Source organism: Felis catus, chromosome B1 (genome assembly GCF_018350175.1).
Source record: "Felis catus isolate Fca126 chromosome B1, F.catus_Fca126_mat1.0, whole genome shotgun sequence".
Classification (NCBI taxonomy): Eukaryota; Metazoa; Chordata; class Mammalia; order Carnivora; family Felidae; genus Felis; species Felis catus.
In genome coordinates, this window is record NC_058371.1 from 3,079,732 (window position 1) to 3,093,032 (window position 13,301).

The following is a 13,301-nucleotide window of genomic DNA, read 5'->3' on the forward strand; positions in this document are numbered from 1 at the left end:
GCAACTTTTTTTTTTTTTTTACATCGGTGAGAACATATTAGTTTCCTGCCTGAAAATCGCTTCTTAATGACAGAGCTTCATGATGTCAGCATGAGGTTTTGAAAGACTATTACAATAGAAGAACAATGACAATAAACCTGGTCTTCTCAACAATGACATTGAAATAGTCAAGGCCGGACTTAGGAGGGAGTAAGGCACTTTAGGCTTTGAGTGCCTCTGAAGTGTGAACATAACAGCTAATGAGGTCAGGGTGGGGATCCTGGAGGGACCCCTCTTTAACCGTGTGCAAATGGATGACAACCGGGAAGTCAGTGATGGTTCCCTCTCGACTGGCTCTTTGCATCTTTTCCGGGTATTGGCAGCTCAGGGCGTGTGGACTCTCCTGAATGGGAGATGCGTCAATGTGTGAGTCCATGTAGATGTAAATGTCACTGGAAAACCCTAGAACTTCACAAGGAATGAGAAGAGAGAGGTCTCCCTCCTGCCACAAATGAGCTGTGTCCCCTGGACCGGGTGCTCACCCCTCACTGGACTGAGCAGGGAGACAGGTTGGGTGGTGTCGGCCATTAGTCTGATGCCCCTCTTTGCATGCCCTCGCTCTCCAGATGCCCCTCCCTGGCCCCTAGATCCTCGAAGAGTTACAGGAGAGGTGGGAATTGCAGTGGAAACATTAGGGATTATGGGGGCATTTCCAGCTAGAGCTGGGTCTCATAGACCAATGCAAGCCTTGACTTTTCCTGGAATCCATTTCTGCTGGGGTTTTTTGTTTTTTGTTTTTCCTGGAGTCCACCTACAGGGTGGTGGTGTGCTGGGTCCCGCAACCCAGAGCATTTCCCCGAGGCTCTGGTGCTCTGTATTGTCTGATGCACAGAACCCTAGTTTCTGGTCCTATTCCAAGAATGTCCCATGAACACAGCTCAGACTCGCCCAATGAAATTCTGTCTTGTCTGGCATGGCCTCTCCACATGAGCTCTGCTCTATGGTCTGGTGATAGCGGCTGGGCTTGCTTCCACTAGCACATCAAAATCTTTCTCACTCTGAATGTTGGGACCACATCTAGTCATCGAGAATGACTATTCAAAGCGTGGCTTTGGGGGCCCACTAGCTTTAATAATCACGCGTGCTCAGCGCAATCCTGGACACATCCACCGACAGTATATTATTTAAATCTCAAAACATCCCTTGAAGATGGGCATCATCATGTGTTTTCACACATAAGGAAGCTAAACCTCAAAAATGCTGAATAATCTGCCCAAGACACACAGCGAATGTTAGATCCAAGATTGCAGACTAAGATAGATCACAGTCTACACTCACGCCACTGAGGAACATGGCTACATTCCCCCTTCTCAAACCAATTGGCTAAGTAAGTTGGAAAAAATATGTCCATCTAAATATGTGTGTGTGTGTGTGTGTGTGTGTGTGTGTAGATGGACAGATATTTAATTTGCGCCTTGAGAAGAGACGGAGTCACATAACAGAAGATTCTTCTTACCTTCAGAATGTCTCCTTCAAACAGCTGGAAGGTCCGTGCTCTGAGATGGATCCCCTTGCCAGCTTCTGTTTCTATCTTATAGATACACTCGTGGTTATTATCGTAATTTGATGGGAAATTTGGGGACAACAATGTTCCTTCATTTCCTTTGACGCTTGCTCCACATTCAGCTAAAATAGATAGGACATTAAAAAAGAAAGAATTGAAAAGTGGAATTACTGATTTTAACACATAAAAATTCTACAATCATGACGGCCCTCTCCTCTCTCAATGTATGTTTCTAATTAACATATTGGTTTTGTAGATTGGTGGTTTTTTTTTTTTTTTTTTTTTACTGTTTACCAGCTGGACAGGAAATATTCTCTATTCATTCATTTTCAAGATTTCCTGTCTGTTTTCAGAGTACCTCTTACTCCACAGAAGCACAAAGAGATCTCGAACAAAATCGCTACACCCAAGCACACCGGCTGTGTCACACAGCAGTCATATCCCTCCCCAGGCCTCATTTCTACTTCACAAAACGTCCCTGCCAATGCCACTGTGACAGCTCTGTGGTACTTACATTGATATTTTGTGGCATCGACCCGAACACATTTAAAGGGGATCTAAAGATAAATAAAACCACTCAGCAGCCCACCAGTGTCACAGCACCGAGCCTGTCTGTGTTCCATCTCGGGACAAAAGAACATTCAGTGGAGGTCAATGTTATTTTCTTCTGCCCTTCTCCTGAAGAAAGCAGAGGTAATTCACTTCTAGATCCCAATTTGCATAAAAGAGTATTTAATCAGGGTAAAAAATAAAAATAAATTTGGTCTTCACATTATGTCAACTCAGACAGAGCCACTTAACCTCTCAGCTCACCTTAAAAACAAACGGTTAGCCAAAAGACTACAGCTTTAAAGCCCTGTAAGTCCCAAATCACCACAAAACAATAGAGGTGCCGTGTGTGTGTGTGTGTGTGTGTGTGTGTGTGTGTGTGTGTGTGTGTCACAAGACAGCCCCACTGGATTCTGCACCAAATAATTTATTGGCTACACTGTGTGGCAAGTGCAGTGATTTTTAAAAACTCAACAAAATAAGTATGAGTCTGAAGAACAATGTTCAAGTTGGAAAGTGCCAATCAGGGAAATGCACCATTTTAGTGGGGGTGAGGATGAGGGAGAGGGACTCACAGTGTGCAGTGTTGTGCCATGTTAACTTTGGCGGACATGTTGTGCGTGCCCATTTTCATTAATTGTGACCTTCCTCTCACAATTAAGACCATCACCTACACTTATAGCCATGATCCCGAGCCTCTTTGCCAGAAAATTGCTACAGATTTAAGATCAGCTCGTAATGATTTGTGTACTTGGATCTCATAATGTCCCCATGTAGAAGGGCTGGGAGAACATCCACACACAAGAACTTGGGCTCACCTAACTCTTATGTAGTTTTTTTTTTTTTTTTAATTTAAGGTTTATTTATTTGAGAGAGAGAGAGAGAGAGAGAGAAGGTGGACGGGCAGAGAGGGAGAGACAGAATCCAAAGCAGGCTCCAGGCTCTGAGCTGTCAGCACAGAGCCCCACATGGGGCTCAAACCCATGAACCATGAGATCATGACCTGAGCTGAAGTCAGAAGCTTAACCGACTGAGCCCCCCAGGTACCCCATAACCCTCATGTACTCTGAAGGGAAGACTTAAAGGCAGGCTTTGCTCAGGAGCAGGGGGGAACGTTTTGAGAAATAAACACAAGGAGTTGGGTGAGCCACCAAAATGGTAATGGAGCTTCATAATATTATTTTAAAACCACAGATATATATTTATATTATTATATTTATATGTAATCATGGTTTTTAATTATAATCATCTTTTAAAATATTTTCTAAAGACTACAAAAATATATGGGAGACAGGCAAGTGATGTGTCTCTCAAGCTGGATATCTGCCTTTTGAACAGTCTTTCCGTGTTAGCAATCTACTGATTCTTGGGCCATCTCAGATTGAAGACATACATCAACCAATTTATACATTAAATGCAACAAACATTTTAGGTAAGTAATCCCCTTGGGAAATAATAACTCATGGACATTCTTATATGTTTTCTGCCTTTTTTTTTTCTCTCCTAGAGAAATAGGACATTTTAAAACATAAAAACCAGGATAAATGGAAAGAATATCAAAACAGCAAGGTAGAATATTGCCTTTGGCTGCTCTATGGATAGAGCAGTGGGGGGTTCAAACTTGTTAAAGATATCAGGGTGGAAAAAAAATCTTTAAAAAAACTCAACTGAATTCTGATAACTGGACTCGAAAACCTAGTCACAAATATTAGGGGTTTTTATTTAAAATTGAATTTGACAGTGATCAATAAAGTGAACCATTCAAAAATGAAATTTAAGTCCTTTTATCCATTACCTTATGAGTTTGGAAAGAAGTCTTGCAATGGAAGACGTAAAAAATACTGATACTGTAGCAAATAGGTTATTTTTAGTCAAGGAAAACATTGGAAGAAGGATTTGTATGGCTATAATAACTGGCTGTGTGTATGTGGGTTTACCGTACATCTGAACATGTCAAGTCTATTATTGACTGTGTGTATTACAAGTCACAGTAAAGTACAGGCATTCTTGAGTCAAACCTCCCTAGAGGTGGGCTGGAGGTGAAAGGGATAATGAGGGTCCTGGCCCTCCCTCTGGTCACCATCTGGTCATCAGGAGAGGCTGTGGTCTTCTTTCTTGACTGAATGAGGTCAGGAGGATGGAGGGAGGGTTGGAACGCATAAGGGGTAATTAATTGAACACAGTGGTAAGTCTACGCATCTTGAACCCAAGTGTGGAATGCGAGCCTTGCCTCTCTCGGGAGCTATGAAAACACGTATGAGAAGTCCGAAGGTGTCTTCAGGGGGCACTCTGTGAGGAAAGCAGAGCCAAGGAGAATCAACTCTGATGGGTTTCATCCATGAGCCCACCCCTGAGGAAAGCACTACCCCCTCCCAAAGGCGGGGGCTCGGCCATGTTCACGTTCGTCCTCCGTCTGTATCTGTGGCTCGGCATTTGTGGAGAATGGGTTTTGTTCTCTTGTTTTCACCGTGGTTGGGATCTCTTTCTTTGGTCTTCACGCCACTGCGTTTCTATTCTTTTCTTCTCCTTCACACATTTGTCACGAGGAGAATCTTCCAGAACCAGCCAGAGGTGTCATTTTTCAAAAGTGACAATCTATCATGACAAGGCTGATACATAAGTTCTGGTAATTGTGTGTCAGATGCTTTTCTAAGTTCTTTACACGCAGGGATCCCTGTTACTTCTCAGTAATCTTATCAAATAGGTCAATGAACCACATTTCACAGGTGAGGACACTGAAACAGAATAGCTGAAAAACCAAGGGCTTTTCCCAAGGTCACAAAACTAGTACAGATCAGTTATTGAGTTGATATAAACTCTACACACTTAGGAATGGAGTTGTGTCCCTTTATATCCTAACTAGTGATGAATACACATCTTAGTGAATAACTCACGATATTATTAATTATGAAAAACAATGAAACTAAGATAGTATGGGTTTGCTCTATATGGGTGTATCCTTTTGAGGACTTTTGTTTGGGACAGGTCACCAGTGAACTGGAGATGGTATTTGTTTTCACATTAGCATTTAAGACACCAACCATATACTTATTTCTCATAATACAGCAAAAAGGGAGAACTAGAGAGAAGACTCTGGCCTTTGGCTACGTGGGAAGGAAAAAAAAAACTATTAAATCTAAAGACGTAATTTTACATCTCTTTTTATTAGGATTTGGATCCTGGGATTTCGCTTTAAGGCAGACATATAGTAAGTGGTGCTAATTAAGTGCACTGTATAGAAATAATAGGTGTGGGCAATCGCTTGGCCTGTCGTAACTCGTAACCCTTTGTACACAGACGATTTGTTCCTTTAACTTGCAGAAACGGACCTCCTGCAAGTGAGAGGTACCTGCTCCCCCCTTCACAATAAAGTCCCACTGGTGTCAGAGCCACTGTCTCTCGGGCTGAGACACGGTAAAATCTCTTAAGTGAACGTTCAGCAGTAACTCATTTATTTCATATACAACTGAACCTCAGCAAACATGACCGATACGTTTACATGTACAAGGATGGAATTTCGTTCTTCTAAAGTGGTGCGGTGCTTAAGGAGTCTTTCATGTGCATTTTTCTCCAAGAGTATGAAATTGCTCGTAGAATATACAAGCTTGGTATGTTGATTGTTTTTAAAAAAATCTACTTCAGTACAGTGTTTTGTATCATACAGTTCCATACTAGGCACATCACTACTTTATTTATATTTGTATGCCTTTATATTCTTCAAAGACTTTCATGCAGATCACCACGTCATTACTTTTTTTCCTCTTAAATCGTGACCTTTACACCTGTCCTCAATTTTAAAACAGGTGTCCGGTTGGGCTGACATTCCAGAGAGCACGTGTGACTGTTGCTATCGTTTTCCGATTCTGTGTCAAGAGCCGAAAGAAAATACGACATCTCAAAGGCTGAACGCGATTTGCCATTTTATCTCGACGCCTTGGTTCATCGCTCAACTTGGTGCTAGCAGGTTTGGCGACACCCGGGGTCTAGGGAGAGACCTACGTCGGGGATGCTGCGGTGGGACACGGGGACAGGCCGGTGTGAGACACAAAGGCTGCTGATGTGGCTTCAGGGACGTGACTGAGGTGGGCGGTCATCAGAGAACCGCAGGAAATGTGGCTGCAGGGAGACTTGGCCAGACCTCGGGGAACGTGTGGGCTTCACTAAACCAAGGTGCAAGGTCCCTACAAGTTTGGAGCACACAGGTGTCCAGACAAAGGGTGTTCGGAGAAGAGGAAACGCCCTAAGAGAAAGCAAAGAATCTTGAAAACTCTCAAAGAAAACAAAAAGGGTGCAATGGTGTGACAATGGGTTTGTGAAGCAAATTCTGGAATTATTAGTCCAGAGGAACACCAAGGAAAACCAAAGAAGTAATGGCAGAACAAATAAAATATAGTAACACTCTGCCCACTAAAGCCTGGGACTCTATCCCATAGGAAATAAAGAAAATAAGACACTAACAGTAAAAAGCAAGTGCGCAGAAAATTACACACTTTAAGTCATCGGAGTTTCAAAAATTCTTTGAACTTGACTGAAAATATCCATTGTAAACCTCTATTACCAAAGCAATTAAATGTATCAATTTTAAGTTCTTTCAATAATCCATTTACAATTGCTTTAAGATGAATGCATATAATTTTCCTTAAGATGAATCATTTGTTCTTTTTCTAAAGAACCCACTGAAATTGTAATTAAAATTGGATTGTCACTTACAGTTTCTTAATGGAAATGAAGTAATTAAAATTAAATTAACTTAATAGAAAGGAGCCAATTGATTTCCTATAAATTCTTCCTTCAACAGTATCTACCTGTGACTCCACCCTTATTCAGCTCAGGCTGCCATCACCAAACACCCCCAACCTGGGGCTTGAAGGACAGGCATTTACTCCTCAGGGCTCTGGAGGCTGACTTCCAAGGCCCCTGGCTGTGCCCAGATACTCTGTGCGCACATCATAAACCTGATTCAAGCAAAATCTTTGCCAAAGAGCTTTTCCCCGAAGTAACACTGAGCCTGCACGCAACCCCCCCACCCCCCAACAGGGACTTTCCTGAACAAAGTGACAACACGCGAAAGTGTTTGGTGGCAGTGATTAAAGTTTTGTGGAAATTGCAGTGGGGCCTTTGAGACCACTGTGAATTTGTAAATTATTTTAAATTAATTAACATATATATACACACAAAGTCTATATTGTATATCAGCATCTCTACACATATGTACTCTATATATAAAGCCAAATTATTTAAAATGTGCAATCTTATTTTTACTCATAAAGAATATAGAAGAATTGAATAAAATGCTGATTCTACTTTTAATCTATTTATTATCCTACGAACCTTTATTTCCTTAATTTAATGCTATTATTGAGTTACCCTTTAAGATTCAATTAAATTCAGAGATTAGTTTCAGGTTTTAATTTTGTTTCAGAAATTTTAAACCCACGGGGCGCCTGGGTGGCTCAGTCGGTTAAGCCTCCCACTTCAGCCTCAGGTGACGATCACAAGGTTTGTGGGTTTGAGCCCCGCATCGGGATCTGTGCTGACAGGTCAGAGCCTGGAACCTGCTTCAGACTCTGTGTCTCCCTCTCTTTCTGCCCTCCTCTACTCATGCTCTGTCTCTCTCTCAAAAATAAATAAACATTTAAAAATATATAAAATAAATAAAGAATTAAAAAATTAAAAAAAAAGAAATTTTAAACCAAAAATTCAAGAAATAAATGGAAGCAACAGACTGGTCAGCATAGGGATAGAATTGTTTAGGCAGGATTGTTCAAAAGATTTAAAGCTGAGTTCAATTTCTCAAAATACAGGCAACCTATTTTGTTTTACCACGCTTCTCCAAAATATTTGTAATCCATTAAACAACTGAGGCTAATAGTGTTGACTTTTTTTTTAACTATTTTATTCCATCCACGGGCATTGTAGTTTGTCCAATAAATAGAATTAATGAAGATATTCAACAACGGGATAACTCTTGCTTTCACTGAGTTTTCTTTTAATTCTCTCGGCAGCTATTATTTGGTAATTAATCTGATGTAGATAGAGAGGCTTATCGTACTTGGCCTGAAAAAAATCGTGTGTTCAAAACCTGTGTGTTCAGTGATGCCACATTAGTTTAGAGAACTCTACTGGACACTCTTCATGTCTGCTCTCTGACTCCGCCCCTGTTGGGTTTTGTTTTTGTTTTTGTTTTTCCAACAAGATGTCACAAGACATCTCAAATACCATGAAGTATGTTTTTTAATACTTTTCCTGATTCTTCAACACCTGTACAGACTGGCCTCTAAGCATTCCAATACAACCAGAGCTGTCCCGGTCCCTGAGTGGTCAGGAATGGGCACGTGACTGTCTACTTGGGCCAATCAGAGGCAACCCAGCAACCCCACAGAAAGGGATTGCCTCCGGGAAAGCGCGACCCTGAGATTCCACAGTGTGTGCAGACTTGAGAGCCGTCTGAGGAGGTCCCCGGGGGAAGGCAGGGAGTGGCCTAATGTCTTCCCTTGGGTTGTGGAGCCTGAGGATAAAGCCAGCACCCAGGCGGGGAGAGGACAGGAGAGATGAGAAAACAAGGCATCAGGTCCCTGATTACATCTGATCTAACCTGCCCACCTGAAGTTGTCCCAACTTATTTAGTTATATTGTCAGTAAACCTTCCCTTTTACTTAAACCAGTTTGGGCTCTTTTTTTTTTTTTTTAACTTGGCAATAAAAAAACATATTGAATGATATGCATAAAATGTAACGCAAATGAAAAGGTGGCACAGAGAGGGCTTGCACATTTCGTCACAAATCATGGAGTACACAATGGTATTATTTCTAGTACTCGAAATAATTAGGTTGAAATAGCCCTATGATGAAAAAGTGCAAATAAAATGATCATTTCTCTTTCATTTACAAGTGAACTGATAAAAGAGAAACACAGCTCTTAGTTTAGGTGTTCACTAGAAATTCTGTTTAAGATGAGGCATTTACTGGATGAAAACAAACTAGCATGCTCATAATTCAGTTGACTTTCTTCTGATGTCACTTGTGATCTTTGGAATGGATTCGCAATTTTTGGATTTGCAACTATGAATCGATCACTCTTCTTTCTGTGATTTTATTTTATTTTTTAAAATTTTTTTAGTGCTTATTTTTGAGAGACAGAGAGAGACCGAGCACAAGTGGGGAAGGGACAGAGAAAGAGAGAGGGAGAACAGAATGGGAAGCAGGCTCCAGGCTCTGAGCTGGAGGCGCCGAGCACAGAGCCCTACGAGGGGCTCGAACTCACGAACCGCGAGATCCTGACCTGAGCCGAAGTCGGATCGTAACTAACTGAGCCACCCAGGTGCCCCCTATTTCCATGACTTTAAAAGAAGGAACACAGGCACAGAGTGTTAATGAATCCAAATGTTGACATCAAGAGAAAAGCTTTGGAGGGAAGCAAACTTTGACAAGCATCTTTTGAATAAGGCGCACAGCTGGATTTTAGGGATCAGGTAGCCCCCAGTGTTAAGAAATAGCCTCACGGGAGGCAGAAACGTTAAGGCAACTTCCACAGAATGGAGCTATTATCACGGAGGGCCCGCCCGCCAGCAGGTGACGGGGCAGAGACAGCTCACGCGTAAACTGAGTTCAAAACGATGGGGCAGAGTCAGCCGGACAGAAAAGCAGGGTGAGCACAGGGACGTGAGGGAACAGCACCGACAGAGACACAGAGGGAAGGAGAGCCGGGGTGACCAGGGGCCTGCACGGGCTTCCCCTGCTGATGCTTCAGTGCGTGGCTGACTCATGCAGGAAGGTGGAAAGTCGGGCCAACAAATAATGGGCCTCGTGTGCCACCAGAGTCACCGCTGGGGGCTAACAGGTTCTCCTAAGGGGGCACCCTGACGGGGCTTGGATTAGATCGATCACTCAGGGAGCTCCGTCCTGCAGCCTGGGAGAAGCTCCCCGGGGCCGGGCAGACACAGAGGGCGGGAGAGCCTGAGCTGAGAACTAGGTGGGACACCGAATCTTCAAAACGGGCCACTAATGAGACGTGGAGAAGGAGAGAAAAGGAGAAATACCAAGGAGTTCCCGAGGCCTCCTGGGTCAGCTGGGGGTCGGCTACCAAGAGTCACATTTTGTCTACAGGAACTTTGCACCCAGGTGGCCTGGAGGGAAATTCAGGAAACACCAGGCAAAACACAAGAGGCTAAATAAAGAAAGGGCACACCCAGGCCCCTGGGTGCTGTGACAGCGCAGGGCCACGGTGAGAAGCGAGAAGCGTGGTTTCGGGTGCCCTGCGTTCCAACATCGTAAGCACGTGACTGTGGGCCAAGGTCCGAGACCCTTTGTGTCTCGGTGTCCTCATCTGTACAGCAGAAGTGACAGTCACATTACTTCATTAATTCTTGGAAGTGAAATGAGGCAACACATGTAAAGAGCTTGGAGCGGTGCGGGCTCTGGAACTAGGGATGATGGATGTTAACTATGGGTTCTTGGTTTATATTTTAGGTAACAATGTCAACACCCAAAAAACAAGAGGGACAGTGTACAGATAATGAATCTAAATAAAACAGGCTCACAGCAAATGGCATACTATAATCAACAGAGTCGACCAATCAGTAGACTTAACGTTACATGTGTGGGACAAAGCTTTGGTTTCACTGGGTTGGGAGTTTCTTCCAGATCTTAAACTATCTCATTCAGAAACTCTCAATTTGGGGAACACAGATTCTAGGCACCCTGGGAATTCCCAGGACCATCGGCAAAATACCGCATCTCTTTTTTTTGAGACAGAGTTCAGAAATGGCATCCCAATCTCAAATAAAAACCATAATCAGAAAGAGTGAAAACCACTATTTTAGGGGAAAGACAGACCATAGACATTTACAGATAGGTGCCCTGGTGAGAGAGAAAGATGGCTTGATTCGTGTTTACTTGTGTAATTTTCTTTTTTAAACGAAGTCCTGTCAGAATATCATTGAAACACAAAAGGACCCTCTTACCAGTTGAATCGACAACATCCCTAAACCGTGCTGACAACTGAAGAGATTCTTTGCCATGGGAAAAAAGTGGGTCTTGCTACAGTAACAACTTAGTATTTGTTTGGGTCCTGAAATCTCATCTCCACAACGTTGCCACCCGCCTCTGGCACATGAACTAGTGGGACCAGGGCGGAACCATGGACTCCCTGTGACGCAGAGGCTCACCGCTGCGCTGGGCTGGCATTACTCTCCAGATGAATGTCATAATGCTGCGTCCTTAGGCAGTTTTCTGTAACTCGAGAGGACAGACTTTAAAGATGCTAAGCCGCACGGCTGAGCGGCAGGTGCTAGGCATTACCTCTGGGGTGATGCGCAGACCCGAGACCGGCAGGTGGTTCCGTATCTAGCCCTCCCTGCGCTCACAGCTCCGCTCTGCTCTCTGCCTTATGGGAGCTCAGTTCCCAGATTAGCAGTACATGTAACCCCACTGGGCCCGCATCCTAATCCCACCGTCTTGGAAAGTACCCAGTAAAGACCCCTGCTTCTCTCTGGAATGCCCTCTTGAATTCCTCAAAAACACACCGAGAAGGCTACTCTGGCATGGAAGTTTCTACAATGCCCACTTGCAGGAGTATGCCACAATCAAATCAAAAGCGTTAAATGGCAAAGTTAACAAGGAAACCGGTATTTTAAACTGTCCCCATCATTACACCAGGAGATACTCACTGTTTTAAGCAACAGAATTGTCACCAGTCGTGTTAACACAGCCTGGCATCTCGCTTTTATTTTTCCTTTTGTTCCGGGTGATTTTTACTTCTGTGCGTATTTTTTCCTTCACAAATAAGCTTGGCACGTGCTTTAGATTTACCCTCATTCAGTCGTAAGAACGGAGGGCTGAAAGGGGCTGACTTCACAGACAAGGTAAGTGCAGCCCAGAGGGGCTCACGCCCAGGGTAGCAGGGTGCCCCCCCCCCCGCCCTCGCCAAGCTGGGCCCTGCGCCCTGACTGCACCGCGCCCTGTCCCCACTGGGTGAATGAAATGAAAGCGTGTGACCACCTACCCACACACCTTGGCAGAGGCGCGCTCCACACACGACGGCCCCCACCCAGGCACGTAAGCTTGGTTGCACCTTCTAAGCGATACCCCGGGAAGCAGGAAAAAGTCAGAGAGTCCCCGACTCCAAAGTGGAAACCAATTCTTCGGCTGAAGGCAGGGACGCCAGGGTCATCGCAAGGCTCCAGGTCGTATTCTGAGACACGAAGAGAGGAGACGGAGTAAATGTGTGGGAACTTGGGTAAACACTCAAAACTTACTTACCAAGAATTAAAAAAAAAAAAAAAAAAAAAAACAACGGCTACTATTTAAAAAACCTCACGCATAGTTTTTCAAACTGCTCTGTAGTGGTTATGTGGATTGGTCTTCTTTGTACCCTAAGCTGGTTCGTGATGAACCGCATGAATTCTAGTATTTTTTTTAAATAGATGTGTAACATTAAGATAAGGTGAACATTTTACAGCTGTGACGTAAACCCTATGAAATAATTTTCGCGCTGAAGGTCAAGGATGCTTGGAGAATCAAGCCCACTCAATTAAGCATCAGTGAATGACACCTGGGACAGAGCAGACCCTGGGCAGCTGTGTGTAACCGCTGGTGCATCTGGAGCTCTCTCCCACGCTGTCCCATTGGCATCTGCAGACACACTGCTGTGACGCGCATCGGGAAATGCCACTTTAGTAAAACCTTCTAAAAACGACGGAAGGAAACTGGGCCGGCAGGAGGAAAGGCAGATAGAAAACCATACTGATTTTGTGCACACATCTGAAGAGCCCCCAGAAGGGAAAACACTTCATTTGCATGATAAAGTTGCTACTTATTTGGACACTTAAAAAATAAACGCCATTGTATTAGTGTCACTGGCAATCGTTTGCAGCCAGGTTTCAAGGCGAAATTCTTGCAAATGAAATTACTCCTCAGCACACCTGAAGAACAAGCTTAGGGCAGCACTGGCTTTGCAATCCCAGGTGTTGTGTTGTGTTTTGTTTTCAAAACTGTCTGAGCCTGTGTGTGACACAGTCTAGGTTAGGTGATTCCTTCTGCAAGCTTTGCGAATCGTTTCCCATCGGTTGTGTGCAAGTGGATTGGTCCAGGTGTTCAAAAACCGCAACCACCTTATTTTTTAACATTTTAAAATATTTTAAAACTGTTGCAAAGCGCTGCCAAGACCCCGGAAAGTGTGTCTTGTTTCTCACCTGCTTGTCTGTTTAGGG

The 13,301-nt window shown here is 43.7% G+C and overlaps 1 protein-coding gene across 3 annotated transcripts in view; it reads right to left on the reverse strand.

The window, feature by feature from the left end:
- Window positions 1–13,301, reverse strand: part of CSMD1 (CUB and Sushi multiple domains 1) — a 2,016,427-nt gene that overhangs the window by 347,078 nt on the left and 1,656,048 nt on the right. For all 3 annotated transcript variants that reach the window (XM_045056760.1, XM_045056761.1, XM_045056762.1), the window contains 2 exons: window positions 12,095–12,283; window positions 1,496–1,665 (listed from right to left, as the gene is read on the reverse strand). In XM_045056760.1, coding sequence (XP_044912695.1) covers window positions 1,496–1,665; window positions 12,095–12,283 — 359 coding nt within the window. The remainder of the gene's footprint in view (window positions 1–1,495; window positions 1,666–12,094; window positions 12,284–13,301) is intronic.